The sequence below is a fragment of the Macaca thibetana genome, chromosome 11 (assembly GCF_024542745.1).
Source record: "Macaca thibetana thibetana isolate TM-01 chromosome 11, ASM2454274v1, whole genome shotgun sequence".
Classification (NCBI taxonomy): Eukaryota; Metazoa; Chordata; class Mammalia; order Primates; family Cercopithecidae; genus Macaca; species Macaca thibetana.
In genome coordinates, this window is record NC_065588.1 from 113,379,082 (window position 1) to 113,391,258 (window position 12,177).

The 12,177-nt window shown below is 47.1% G+C and overlaps 2 protein-coding genes across 3 annotated transcripts in view; both read right to left on the reverse strand.

The window, feature by feature from the left end:
- The window catches only part of SPRING1 (SREBF pathway regulator in golgi 1), a 465,726-nt gene that overhangs the window by 434,764 nt on the left and 18,785 nt on the right, over window positions 1-12,177 (reverse strand). The window lies entirely within an intron of this gene.
- The window catches only part of FBXO21 (F-box protein 21), a 189,565-nt gene that overhangs the window by 5,618 nt on the left and 171,770 nt on the right, over window positions 1-12,177 (reverse strand). Inside the window, exons 11-12 of the mRNA XM_050747986.1 lie at window positions 9,425-9,615; window positions 7,343-7,500 (exon numbers count right to left, since the gene is read on the reverse strand). Coding sequence (XP_050603943.1) covers window positions 7,343-7,500; window positions 9,425-9,615 — 349 coding nt within the window. The remainder of the gene's footprint in view (window positions 1-7,342; window positions 7,501-9,424; window positions 9,616-12,177) is intronic.

The following is a 12,177-nucleotide window of genomic DNA, read 5'->3' on the forward strand; positions in this document are numbered from 1 at the left end:
CTGTCATTGGTAAGCAGGACATAGATATCTGAAGTACAGAGAATTCAAGCAGGTAGTTTAGAACAACTGCTTTGTTGCCAGTTCGTCTGGAGCAATAGTTCTCATCTGGGGGCTCTTTTGCTACCAAAGGGACATCTGGTAAGGTCTGCAGACATTTTTGGTTGTTGTAATTGAGAGCTGCTGCCAGCTTGTAGTGGGTGGAGGCCAGGGATGCTGCTAAGTACACTACAACGCACAGGACGGCTCCCCACAAATGGCTATCTTGGCCAAAATGTTACTAGTGCTGGGCTGAGAAGCCCTGCTCCAGAGCCCCAGCCCTGTGTTTCAGCATTGTTCCCTTCTCCTCCAATTTTCCTTTCTATGTATTATCAAGGAACAGCCAGGTGTTAGTAACATTCAGCTTCTGTTGGGAGGAGGAGGGAAGGGGAAACTCAGGCTATCACCCACAGATCTGCCAGGGCAACACGACCCAACAGCTACTGCACAGAATTTTGAACATGGGCCCAGAATGAGATGCATGCGAAGTCCAGGCAGGGACGGTGGGAAACCAGGTGACAGGTAAATGACAGTCCACGAGGGCGCTCCCAGCCCCACTCCTGGCTGTTAGAGAGGAAGAAGGACTGGATTTGGTGCATTTACTGGCCTGGGCTCCTAGCTTGCTAAGAAGCAGAACAGGAAAAAAGTAACAACATAATGAAGCTGGCGACTATGTATTATGAAAGAAAAATAAATGCCAATCCACTAAGAAGATTTTCACAAAGTTTACTTTTAAAAAAAATGATAAATCTAAGTAACACAAAACTTAATTGAGTAAAACATGAACCAGGCACCAATTAAAAGTTCTGAAAAATCTTGAGGAATCTTCCTGGATTCTCTTCAAGTTTTCAGAAAAATCTGTCTGCTTTTTTAAAATTTTCAGCTACCCCAAAATATATGAATAAATACTATGGAAACACCACCCAAGTCCTGTGTGGGCACCCGTCCTGTCCTGATCCGGTCCTCCTCTCCAAGAGAAAAGCACCATTGGTGTGAGTGTGTCTTTTCAGTCCTTCTCCTATGAGCACACACATATACAGCTAGATACCTGAAGTATACTTAAAATTTGGTATTGCTTTACAAAACATATTCTTTTTTTTTTTTTTTTTTTTTTTTAGACGGATACTTATGGACAGTGGCCAAAGCTCATGCAATTCTCAAGCACTCGCCCGCAACTGTTTTTTTATTCAATTGCACCGTGTTCGCTTAGTATTCACCTCGTTCCAGCGCGCCCGGCCACAAAACATATTCTAAGCACTCGCCCGCAACTGGCTTATTCAATTGCAGCTTAGTATTCATTCCAGTCTGCATAGACCCCAGGCTACTAGAAGAGTTCTTATGAGTGACAACTGTCTTGCTATTTTAACGAGGGGGCCACAGGCCTCCTTGTACACGTGTGGAGGGATCGAGGTGGAACTGCTAGGCTGGAAGAGAATGCGTGCTTGAGATTTTTACAATTTGAAAGCCAGGGCCAAAGCATCCTCTGACATATTTGTGCCACTTAACACAACCCCGCCCCCATGCAGGTGATCCCCATTCACCTCACCACACTTGCCAGCAGGTACAGCTGGCCATGGACCGTGTGTGTGTGTGTGTGTGTGTGTGTGTGTGCTGGCCATGGACCGTGTGTGTGTGTGTGTGTGTGTGTGTGTGTGTGTGTGTGTCGGGCAGGGAGGCCTGTCTGGGTGGAAAGTTGAGTTTGGAAGTATCAATTATGGAAAAGGGAACCAACGTTTGTCGAGGACATGCCATGTACCAAGCATCGTACGAGGTGGTTTATCATACAGACAAAACTTAAGAACGAGATTTTCACATGGTAGTTGAATTGCTGGCTTTCCAATACAGCTGCTGACCTAGACTCGAGTAGTTGAATTCCCGGCCTTCCAATACGGCAGCTGACCTCGGCTGGGAGCTTCTGAGAAGCCCGGAAGGAGGCGGGACAGGAGCGGCATTCTCCCACCCAGGGCCGTGGAAAGTACCAAAGCGCGCCCCCTAGTGGGAACACAACATCACACACATGCAAGATGCCGGACATCCCATTAGGGTTTAGGTGAACACACTGGGGGAGGTATCCTCTTCATTGTACAAACTAAAACTATTTGAAGATGTCATATATGTATGTGATTTCTAATTCACTCTTCACCTTTCTGTGCAGAGCTAGTAATTAGAAAAGTATTATGAATGGGTTCTACCTGGGCTAATAGGATCACTGGAGTCAATGGCTGAAAATTTAGATCAAGAAAAGTTTTTAAAAAATACCTTTCATAAAAACACATTAACCCAGAAATGTTCAAAAACATATTTAATATGTGTTTTTAAAACCTGGCCTCTCACTGGCTAAAAATGGGCAAATGTGAGCATAAAATTGTCCCACATGATTATAACACACTGAATAAATAAAAATCCAGGAATCTATGGCAGAGACAAGGGCAGGGAAGGAGAGATAGGGAGAGGGAAGGGAGAGGCAGGGAGGAAGAAGAAAGCTCTTGTTCATTGAAGTAGAGAGAACAACAGTGGTGGCAAAATCACCACTCGGCAATTCTCATATAAAGATTTAGGCAAGGATATTTAAAAAGTGCTAGAACCACAATGTTCAAGGTCAGTGGGGAACAGGATCTTCACAGGATGCCACAGAGTGCCCACGTGGATTTCTTCATTGAAATAGTGAGTTACTATCTTAGCCAAGTGACCAAACTCAGCATCACTCACACAGGGCTCCTGATGAGACCCAGTGGGAAGTACGCGGCGAGGGATGTGAAGTATCCTCCCCAAGAATTCTTATCCTCATCTAATCAGGACTCAGACTTCACTCCCAGCTGGCAGACATCGTACAGTTAAGGAACCAATGAGGCAAATCCAAAATGTTATACAATTTACAAGACAATGGCCAGGCACAGTGGCTCACATCTGTAATCTCAACACTTTAAGAGGCCGAAGTGGGCAGAATGCTTGAGTCCAGGAGTTTGAGACCAGCCTGGGCCACATGGTGAACCCCGTTTCTACAAAAACACAAAAAGTAGCCAGGTGTGGGCCAGGCGCGGTGGCTCAAGCCTGTAATCCCAGCACTTTGGGAGGCCGAGACGGGTGGATCACGAGATCAGGAGATCGAGACCATCCTGGCTAACACAGTGAAACCCCGTCTCTACCAAAAAAATACAAAAACATTAGCCGGGCGAGGTGGTGGGCGCCTGTAGTCCCAGCTACTCGGGAGGCTGAGGCAAGAGAATGGCGTGAACCCGGAAGGCGGACTTTGCAGTGAGCCGAGATCCGGCCACTGCACTCCAGCCCGGGCGACAGAGCGAGACTCCGTCTCAAAAAAAAAAAAAAAAACAAAAAAAGTAGCCAGGTGTGGTGGCACATGCCTGTAGTCCCAGCTACTTGGGAGGCTGAGGTGGGAGGATCACTTGAGCTGAGGAGGTTAAGGCTGCAGTGACTCAGGTTTGCACCACTGCACTGGATTCTTCAAAAAGTCAAAGTCATATGAAGAAGGGGAAAAAAGAAGAAGAATGAGGAACTGTCTTTAATAAGAGAGACTAAAGAGAAAAAAACAACCAAATGCAGTGAATGAAATCTGGTTGGATCCTGATTTTAAAAAACCAGCAAAAAATAGGCATAAGGTTATTTTGTGACAATTGAGAAATTTGAAAACTATTAGATATTATAAAATAATTATGTTAGGTATGATAATGTAATTGCGGTTATGCAGAGGAATCTCCTTATACTTAGACATAATTCAGCATTTAGGTCATGTCTGCAATATTCTTTCAAATGGTGTAGGAAAAAAGTAAAGTCTCTATAGATAAAGCAAATATGGGAATCATTCACTGTTGAATCGACTGGAGGGTAAACGGGGATATTTGATGTATTATTTTAACTGTTCCATGTGTTTGAAAATGCTCTTCATCCCAATTTCCTATATATTAAAAAAAAAAAGCCTCTCATTCATGACACACTTTCCCCTCATCTCACAGCTGTGTGTCTGTTTACTGCTGTCTCTCTCCGGGATGGATTCCCTCCCCCAGCTGAATGCAAGCCTCTCCCAGGGGTGTGGCATGGGAGCTGGGACACATCGTGGGCGAGCAGGAACTTCCATTCACCGAGCTCCCCAAGCTCACACTTGGCGAGGCGGGCAGAGCATTCAATAGGAAACAGCGGATGTGAAAGACAGGGAAGGACAGGGTGTCACGAAGTGCAGAGTGGGAACAAATGACCTGACCTCAAGGGGCAGGGAAGGGGCGGGGCGAGAAGAGCTTCTGGGAGGAAGTGACAGGAAACCAGCAGGTGAGGCAGGGAAACCTATCAGTCAGGGGCAGCCAACTGTGTGAAGAGGTGCAAGCAAGAATGACGACTTCAAGGAAGATGAGCGGAAATGGGCGGGAGTATGCCGGGGGTGGGAACCGTGCTGGGGCTGTAAGGGGAAGGCCAGATCCCTAGGGCCTGGTAAAGCATTCCGGACTGCCTGCCGATGAGAAACTCCTAACGGTCAGTCAATTCAAGCAGTAAGTGGCCGGGGACACGCTAGGAAGATCCTCTTGCTGCTGCTAAGGAAAATGCTTGGTTGGGGACAGGCCTGGAGGCAGGTGCCAGTTAGGAAGTAGGCAAGCAGAAACCACCGGAATGGAAATGTGAGACACATGAGGAGACAGCCGTGTGTGTGTAGACAGATGTGTGGCGAGGGCAAAGAGAGAAGGGCGAGACCCGGCCCCCATGTGGTGTCACTCAGTGAGATGGGCAGGCAGAGTGAGATGGGCAGGCACAGTGAGATGGGCAGGCACAGTGAGATGGGCAGGCAGGAGCAGCGGGGATATGGGGGCAGCAAAAAGCGTTCATGCTTTGTCTTTCTTTGCAGAGATAATCGAGTTACAACAATGGGTTCAGTGAGTCGGGGGTAAGAACAGTGGAGACAAGACCCCCGAGAGACCTCCAAGCGCACACACCTGGGGGCTGTTAGAGGTGGGCACAGAGCCCAGAGAAGAGCTTGGGATGGAAACACGGCTTTGGAAGTCACCAGCATATCCAGACACCCCAAGGGGGAAAGAGATGAAGGCCTAGAGGAGAGTCCCCTGGAGAGGGAGGACCCTGCAGACAGCTACACATCAGACATGTTGGGGGGGCAACTGCCCCTCAGCCTAGGACTCAGAGTCCCTCAGGAAACGCTTGCTGATGGAGTGCTGATGAAACTGCCAGCAGAAGACGGGAACTAGCATAGTGTAGAAACAGCTTTGAAGTTCTAAGAATTTTCTAAGTCTCTACATTTTAAATTCCAGAAGGCAATTTGCTAACATCACCCATAATCATTTAGTTCTATCTCGATTTAAGAGATGATAAAACTGACAACCAGATGTTTTTTCAGTAATGACAATTTTATGACTAAACCTTACATTGCATGTTCACCTAGATATGGTAAGAGATCAACTTCTGAAGTGAACAAATCACAACCCCTAAAACCAAATACTTAAGATCAACCCTAAACAGTGGATAATGATGCCATGTGGTAAAGCCACAGACACTGGCCCACAGTGTTGTTGAAAAGAAAATGCTTCTTTATTCTTGTGAACGCCGTATGTTGTAGGGTATCAAGCACTTACCAGGTGACTTGTGCTGGTACCAATGGCGCAGGGATCAGTCAATAATTTCCAAATCATGTGTTGATTTAGAGATTGTTTATATTCGATACAGCTTCAAAAGTTTAATAATATCCCCGTTGGTGCCTCCATCTGCCACAGGGAGCATATAAACCCCTTACACCGTCCCCATCACACTGAGGCAGGGCAAGCAACCTGCAGTCTCAACAAACATTTCTCTTGATGCTGCCGTTCCAGGGGATCCTTTCAGTTTCTGATGAATTGACAATAATCATTATTTTCCAGCCTTTTGAGATGAGATCTCACTCTGTCACCCAGACTGGAGTGCAGCAACACAATGATTATAGCACACTGCGGCCTTCACTTCCCAGGCCTGAGTGATCCTCCTAACCCAACCTCCTGAATAGCTGGGACCACAGGTGTACACTATTCTGCCTAATTTTTAATTTTTGTGTAGAGATGGGGTCTTGTTGTGTTGTAGCTGGGAACACAGGTGCACATGACTCTGCCTGGCTAATTTTTAAATTTTTTGCAGATATGGGGTCTTGCTGTGTTGCCCAATCTGGTCTCAAACTCCTGAGCTCAAGCAATAATCCTGCCTCACCCTCCCAAAGTGCTGGAATTACAGGTGTGAGCCAGGTGTGAGCCACTTCACCTGGCAATTTCCAGCCTTTTAGAAACTGCTGAGATTTTTATACATCCCATATTTTGATTATTGGATTTATCAGAACATAATATCGAGTTAGGTCAAACCTCATGTTTTAGGCCAGACACGAGCAGGTACAGCATGATGGATAAGGAGGAGGCTCTCTGTCAAGCTGCCTGGCTTCAAATTGTGTTCTGTAAGTTAAAATTTCAATGGCTTTCCTGTGCCTCAGTTTCCTCATCTAGAAAATGATGATGTTTCTCAAATGGAGTTAATATACATTAGAATGATGCCCGTCACAGAATGGCACTACGTTAGCATTCACGTTCATTTTTATTAATAAATGTGAACTATTAATTAATCAATGTGAATGCTTTGACAGACACTACAATGAATTCATCCTATTAAGTGGAGGTGAAATTCAACAGGAACAAAGAGAAGGGAGACGCATACTGAAGGCATTCTTGTTTCTCACCGGCTTCCACAGGCTCTGTCAGTCTCTACCTCAGTCTTGCCCTGGGCTGGCACCTGCCGGGGCGGCAGTGGCCCAGACGCCTACCCAAACTTACCGCACACTTGCGGGCGCTCAGGTGTTCCCAGGGCCGGCGCTGTGGGCTGCAGTCCCCACAGGTGGCCACACGAGGGCGTCTCCGGCAACAACCGGCAGCCAAAGCCTGGGGAGGCCAGGGGGCACTAGGGGGCCCCCCAAGTGTTCACCAGGTTTCCTCCTTGTCTGGGAGGAGCCGAGAGCAGGGTCCAGGAGGCAGGACTTACAGGAATTTGATGGGCATCGACAATGGCCAATCAGATGAGAGCTGGCAACAGCTGGCATAGGGTTCGGGCTGTGGGAGCGGAGGCCCTGGGGGAGGGCGGGTGTGACTACTGACCCCTCGCCAGGGCTGCACCTGTGCAGACCCAGCCACGTTTAGCTGACTGTGGGCCCGAAGGAGGCTGGCCATGGGGCGTCAGCCGCCCAGGCACCGATGGCCGACGCCCACAGTACCTACCCGAGGGCTCGGACGTGTGCTGAAAACACGCCCAGGGGGCCACTGGAGCAAGCGGAACCGCCACTTACCTTGGGCTGCGTATCGACAGGAGCCGTCCTCCACCAGCACGTTATAGAAAGGCTGGTGGTGGCCGTGCGGTAGGCTGTGGACGTTCATGTTCCGGATCCACTCGTGTCCCATCATGCAGGTGGGGTCCCAGCCGTAGATCACACAGTTATAGCCATACCTAGTTAACACAGGAGGCACAGTCAGTCCTTGTGGACCAGGCGCAACAACCTACAGACAACCACGTGGCTTCTCTCAGCTCATCCTCAGTTACCTGCTTTACTCCACATGAATCTTTTCTCAGGACAGCCCTGACCCCTTTTATAAACACTTCTTATTATCAACATAGCACTTTATCTGGAAAAGAATAAACTTTTCAACAAAAAGTGATTAGACGACAACTGGTCACCCAAAAGAAAAAGGTATGGGGACCTGGCCTAACAACAGCACACCAAATTTGATTCTCAGTACAATGAAGACTCAAGTGTTAAATGCAGAACTTCTAAAATAGAAAGTATCTTCGTGCTCAGGATAGGGAAGGTTTGTTAAAACAAGGCACTAAAAATACAGCCCGTAAAGGAAACGACTAACCAATTTGACATCACTAAAACCAAGAGACTAACAAATCCTGATTCAAACATTTAAAAATATGAGACAACTGGGGATATAGGAACTCTCACTAGATACTGCATGAAGTTAAGGAACTGGGGTTTTTTAGATGTGATAACAAGATGTTAAATATTAAAAGACCGAGAGAGAAGGAGAGAGTGCCCCTGCCTTTTAGAGGTACATACTGAAATCGCTATAGGTGAAATGGCATCTGGCACTTACGTCAATTAACCCAGAAAGGTAGGTCTGGAGGGTGCAGGGGAGAGTAAGATCCACCCTGTATGGAAGCTGTGGAGGCTGGATGACAGGAACACCACCTGGTTCCTTACAGTCCTTTCTCTCTTATAAATCTTTGCAAATTTCCATTTAAAAGTCAAAAAAAAAATGCAATAAAGAATGAAAACCACCTGCCAAAAACTGGGAAAAGACATTTGCAACTTATCCTCATGTAGAGACTGATATACAGGACAACTAACGTATCAATAGGGAGGACTAATAACTCAATTGAAAAAAATACACGAAATGGGCCGGGTACCATGGCTCATGCCTGTAATCCTAGCACTTTGGGAGGCCAAAACAGCAGATCACTTTAGTCAGGAGTTAGTGACGAGCCTGGTCAACATGGTGAAACCCTGTCTTTACTAAAACACAAAAAATTAGCCAGGTGTGGTGGTGCGTGCCTGTAGTCCCAGCTACTTGGGAGGCTGAGGCAGGAGAATCGCTTGAACCCAGGAGGCAGAGGCTGCAGGTGAGGTGAGATCGCACCACTGCACTCCAGCCTGGGCAACAGACCCAGACTCCGCCTCCAAAGGAGAAAAAAAAAACCAAAAAAAAAAACCCCACGAAATGTTTGAAGAGGCGCTTAATAAGAGGAAACTTGGAACTTGGGTAGCCAGTAAATATATGAAAAGAACCTCACCGTGCTTAGTAACCCAGGAAACAGAAATTAAAACCACAGTGAAACACTATTTGCCATTTCTCACGTGAGTACACTTTTAAAGGTCTGGCAATAGCACCAGGCGAGAATAAGAACTCTAGGCTCCTAGCCTGCTGGTGGGATGTAAACTGCTCCAATCATTTTGGATACAGTTTAATTTTGCCTGGTAAATAGACCACGTGCCTATCAGATTTGAAGAGCCTGAGATTAAGTGACAAGACATAAGAACAATGAGGAAATGAGAGAAAAAACTTGTGGCTTACGAAGTTACTTCCATGTTCCCAAACAGAGAAGGGTCAAACATCTAAAGGCCACTAAAAACACTAGAAGCTCTCTCAGGAAAGTAAGTTGCTGCTTAAAAAAACACAAAGGTCAAAGACATGGTTCAAAAAGAAAAAAAAGAGGTTCAGCGTTCTGTCTTCCCCAAGGTGCACACTTGGGGGATAAGTGATCCAGCCAGCTCCTCCTCCACTGTGCCCTGGGGGCTCACCAGGTGCGTGTGTGTCTCCGCAGCCCCTGTGGAAGGGACACCACAGGACAGACAATCGTGGGCACTCACCTCTTATGCTTCATAATGAGCCCGATGGAGTAGCAGACATCCCTGTGCTTCTCATCGGAGCGCAGCTTCACCTCCACGCCCACCTCCTCCTTTTTGCGCTCAATGTGCTCTAGAGTGTGCTGCACCAGGTAGCCCACCGCCCCGTGCTGCCCTGGGTCTAGGGTTTGGATGTGCTGGAGGATGTCAAGCACCTTCAAGACAAGACAGAAAGACTAAAAGATAATATTTTCAGCTAGGCCTTTTCTTTTTTGCGGCGAGGGATTTAGACCTACCTACGTAACCTAACAAAGGACCACAAGGGGTGGCTGTGCCCTGATGGCCCCAGTCCAGGTCTCTGGGCCATTCTCTGATGGACCGCCACCAAGTTGGCACTGCATATGCCCAGGGTTGGGCTCGACTGTAACACCGGCAGCTGGCCCAGGACACCCCAATTCAACCCATGTGCACCTGAGGAGTTCTTTGGAAACCAGTGTGCTGGGGTAAGCACTGGGGACGCAGGCAAGGGCCCACCACCTAGGGCACTCTGGATGAGGCGGGCTCTAACAGCACCTAGCATGCTTGGTTGGCATGGGAAATGGGAGAATCATGTTTTTCCAATACACAGGAACAATTTTCACTTGCCACTCATGAATTCAGAGGGAAAAAAATGCCAAATTGCTTTAATCAAGACCAAGAGAATGTTTGACACAACTGCTTCAGTGCTGGAAAAGATGGAAAAGTCACGAAGCGGGCGCCAAAGGGATGCATTCGTTGAGTTTATGAAGCTATACTAGAAGGAGGGAGCTACATATATCAATAGAGTTCTAAAATCCTGCTGGTCACTTCAGTGGTCTTAACTCATATGCTATTTCGTATTCAGCAGGCAGCAGGAGAAACTACATCTATGCAGAGAGGTTAAACTAGCAGCAAGGAGTAGCAGGCCTGTCTGACTCCACTATTACCGCCTGTACTGCAAACAGTACCTCTGTGGAAAAAACTCCACGCTTAAAAAGACACAGACATATAATTATTTCATACCCATTATGTTTACAGCCCTTAGCATAGTGTTTCTGACAAGGTTCTCCTTCCAATTTACTGAGTCCTGGATTACAGCCTACTTAGTGCATAAAGCAACCTGAATTCTAGGCCCAGACCTGTCAGACTAGCTGGTGTTTTTACCTCTGAATTCCTTTCTCAGCTTCTCAAATCATGAATAATCACTGTCCTATTTGCTGATGCACTGTGAGCCTGTCAACGTATTGTGAAAACTCCAGTTTTATGCACCATGTTATCTTGCCTTTCAGACTGAGACGTGCTGGACCTCAACATTTACTGAACACTATTCTCTGCTGGTCACTGTGCTAAGGCCATCACGTTTTTTGTTTCACTTAATCCTTCCCATTTGACGGTCAGTAATTTCTTGACCTTAAATTGGCAGGATTAGGTGGGAAAAAAAAAAAAAGCTTTTAATCACTGCCACTTCCAGAAGAGGACTCAGACTTAGTGAAGTGACTGGCCCGGGGTCACAGGGTGGTGGAGAGGTGGAGTGAAGCTGTGGCCCTGGGTGTGAAGATCAACTCTTGGTCTCAACCAGTGTCATACCCTAGCAAGAGTAGGAGCATTTTTAATTAACTACTACAAAAAGTTCCAAACACATAAAAATGGACAAAACAATATAATCCCAAGTACCCTAAACCCAGTTTTGACAAGAATCAACAGCCAGCCAATCCCCCTGTGCCTCCACTTCCAGTCGGGCACTTTTAATTCTGGGACACTCGCAGCATTTACCCTCTACTTCAACAGGAAGCGCCTACTGACAGTGCCTGCATAACGGCTGTACTCGTGGCCTGCCAGAGTTCCAGCAAGCCGCTTTCTCTGCCCCTCCGCTGTGTTCCACACACACAGCTCCCCTTCTCTCCTAGCAGCCACCTCCCCACCAGATAAGTAAAATGGTCAGAACTTGGTATCATCAGAGAACAGAGGAAGTCTAGATAAGGTCAAGGATAATTACCCCCCCCTTTCACTGGGTGTGTGGCTGAGGGCGAAGGGAGAGGGCAGAAACGAAGAACTGCACCTCGGGGCCTGGTGTATTTGCAGACAGTGTTGACCCAGGCACCATGCCGTCCCCACCAAATACTCTAGGCCTAGAATGCCACAAGATCACCACTTCTGGGGCGGAGATCCTGGATTGGGGTCTATTACCCATGATGCATTTCCCTATATTGCTCTTCTCCCTCTAGCCTAGGGGTTGGTAAACTTTTTCTGTAAAGGGCTGGAGAAGCGACAGTAGGCTTTGGGGGCCACACAATCCCTGATTTAACTACTCGACTCTGCCACTGTAGCTTGAAAAAAGCTACAGATAATAAGTAAACAAACACAACTTACTCACAAAAAGTTTTGTTAATCTGGCCCCCAAGCCATAGTTTGCTGGCCCCTGCTCTGTCCCTGAATTCCAGGTTCCCTCTAAGGTTCTCTCTGAAGTTCTTGGCTCTGCTTTCTTGATATCCATTGTCTGTGGGATCCGCTACTTCTGGGGCTTCAGTTACCAGATGCTAATGCTGGGAGCTCCTGCTAAAGGCTACTGGGCATCTGCACTTGATGGCTTCAGGTCAGGACGAATGCAACATACCCCACAGAAAATACTCTCCTACTACCAAAACAGGCCTATTCTCCAAATACCTACTTTCAGAGTGGCATAAATTGCCCCCATGTTGAAAAATCTGGACATCCCCTTTTAATCTTCTTTATTCATATCTAATGGAAGTTCTGCCACT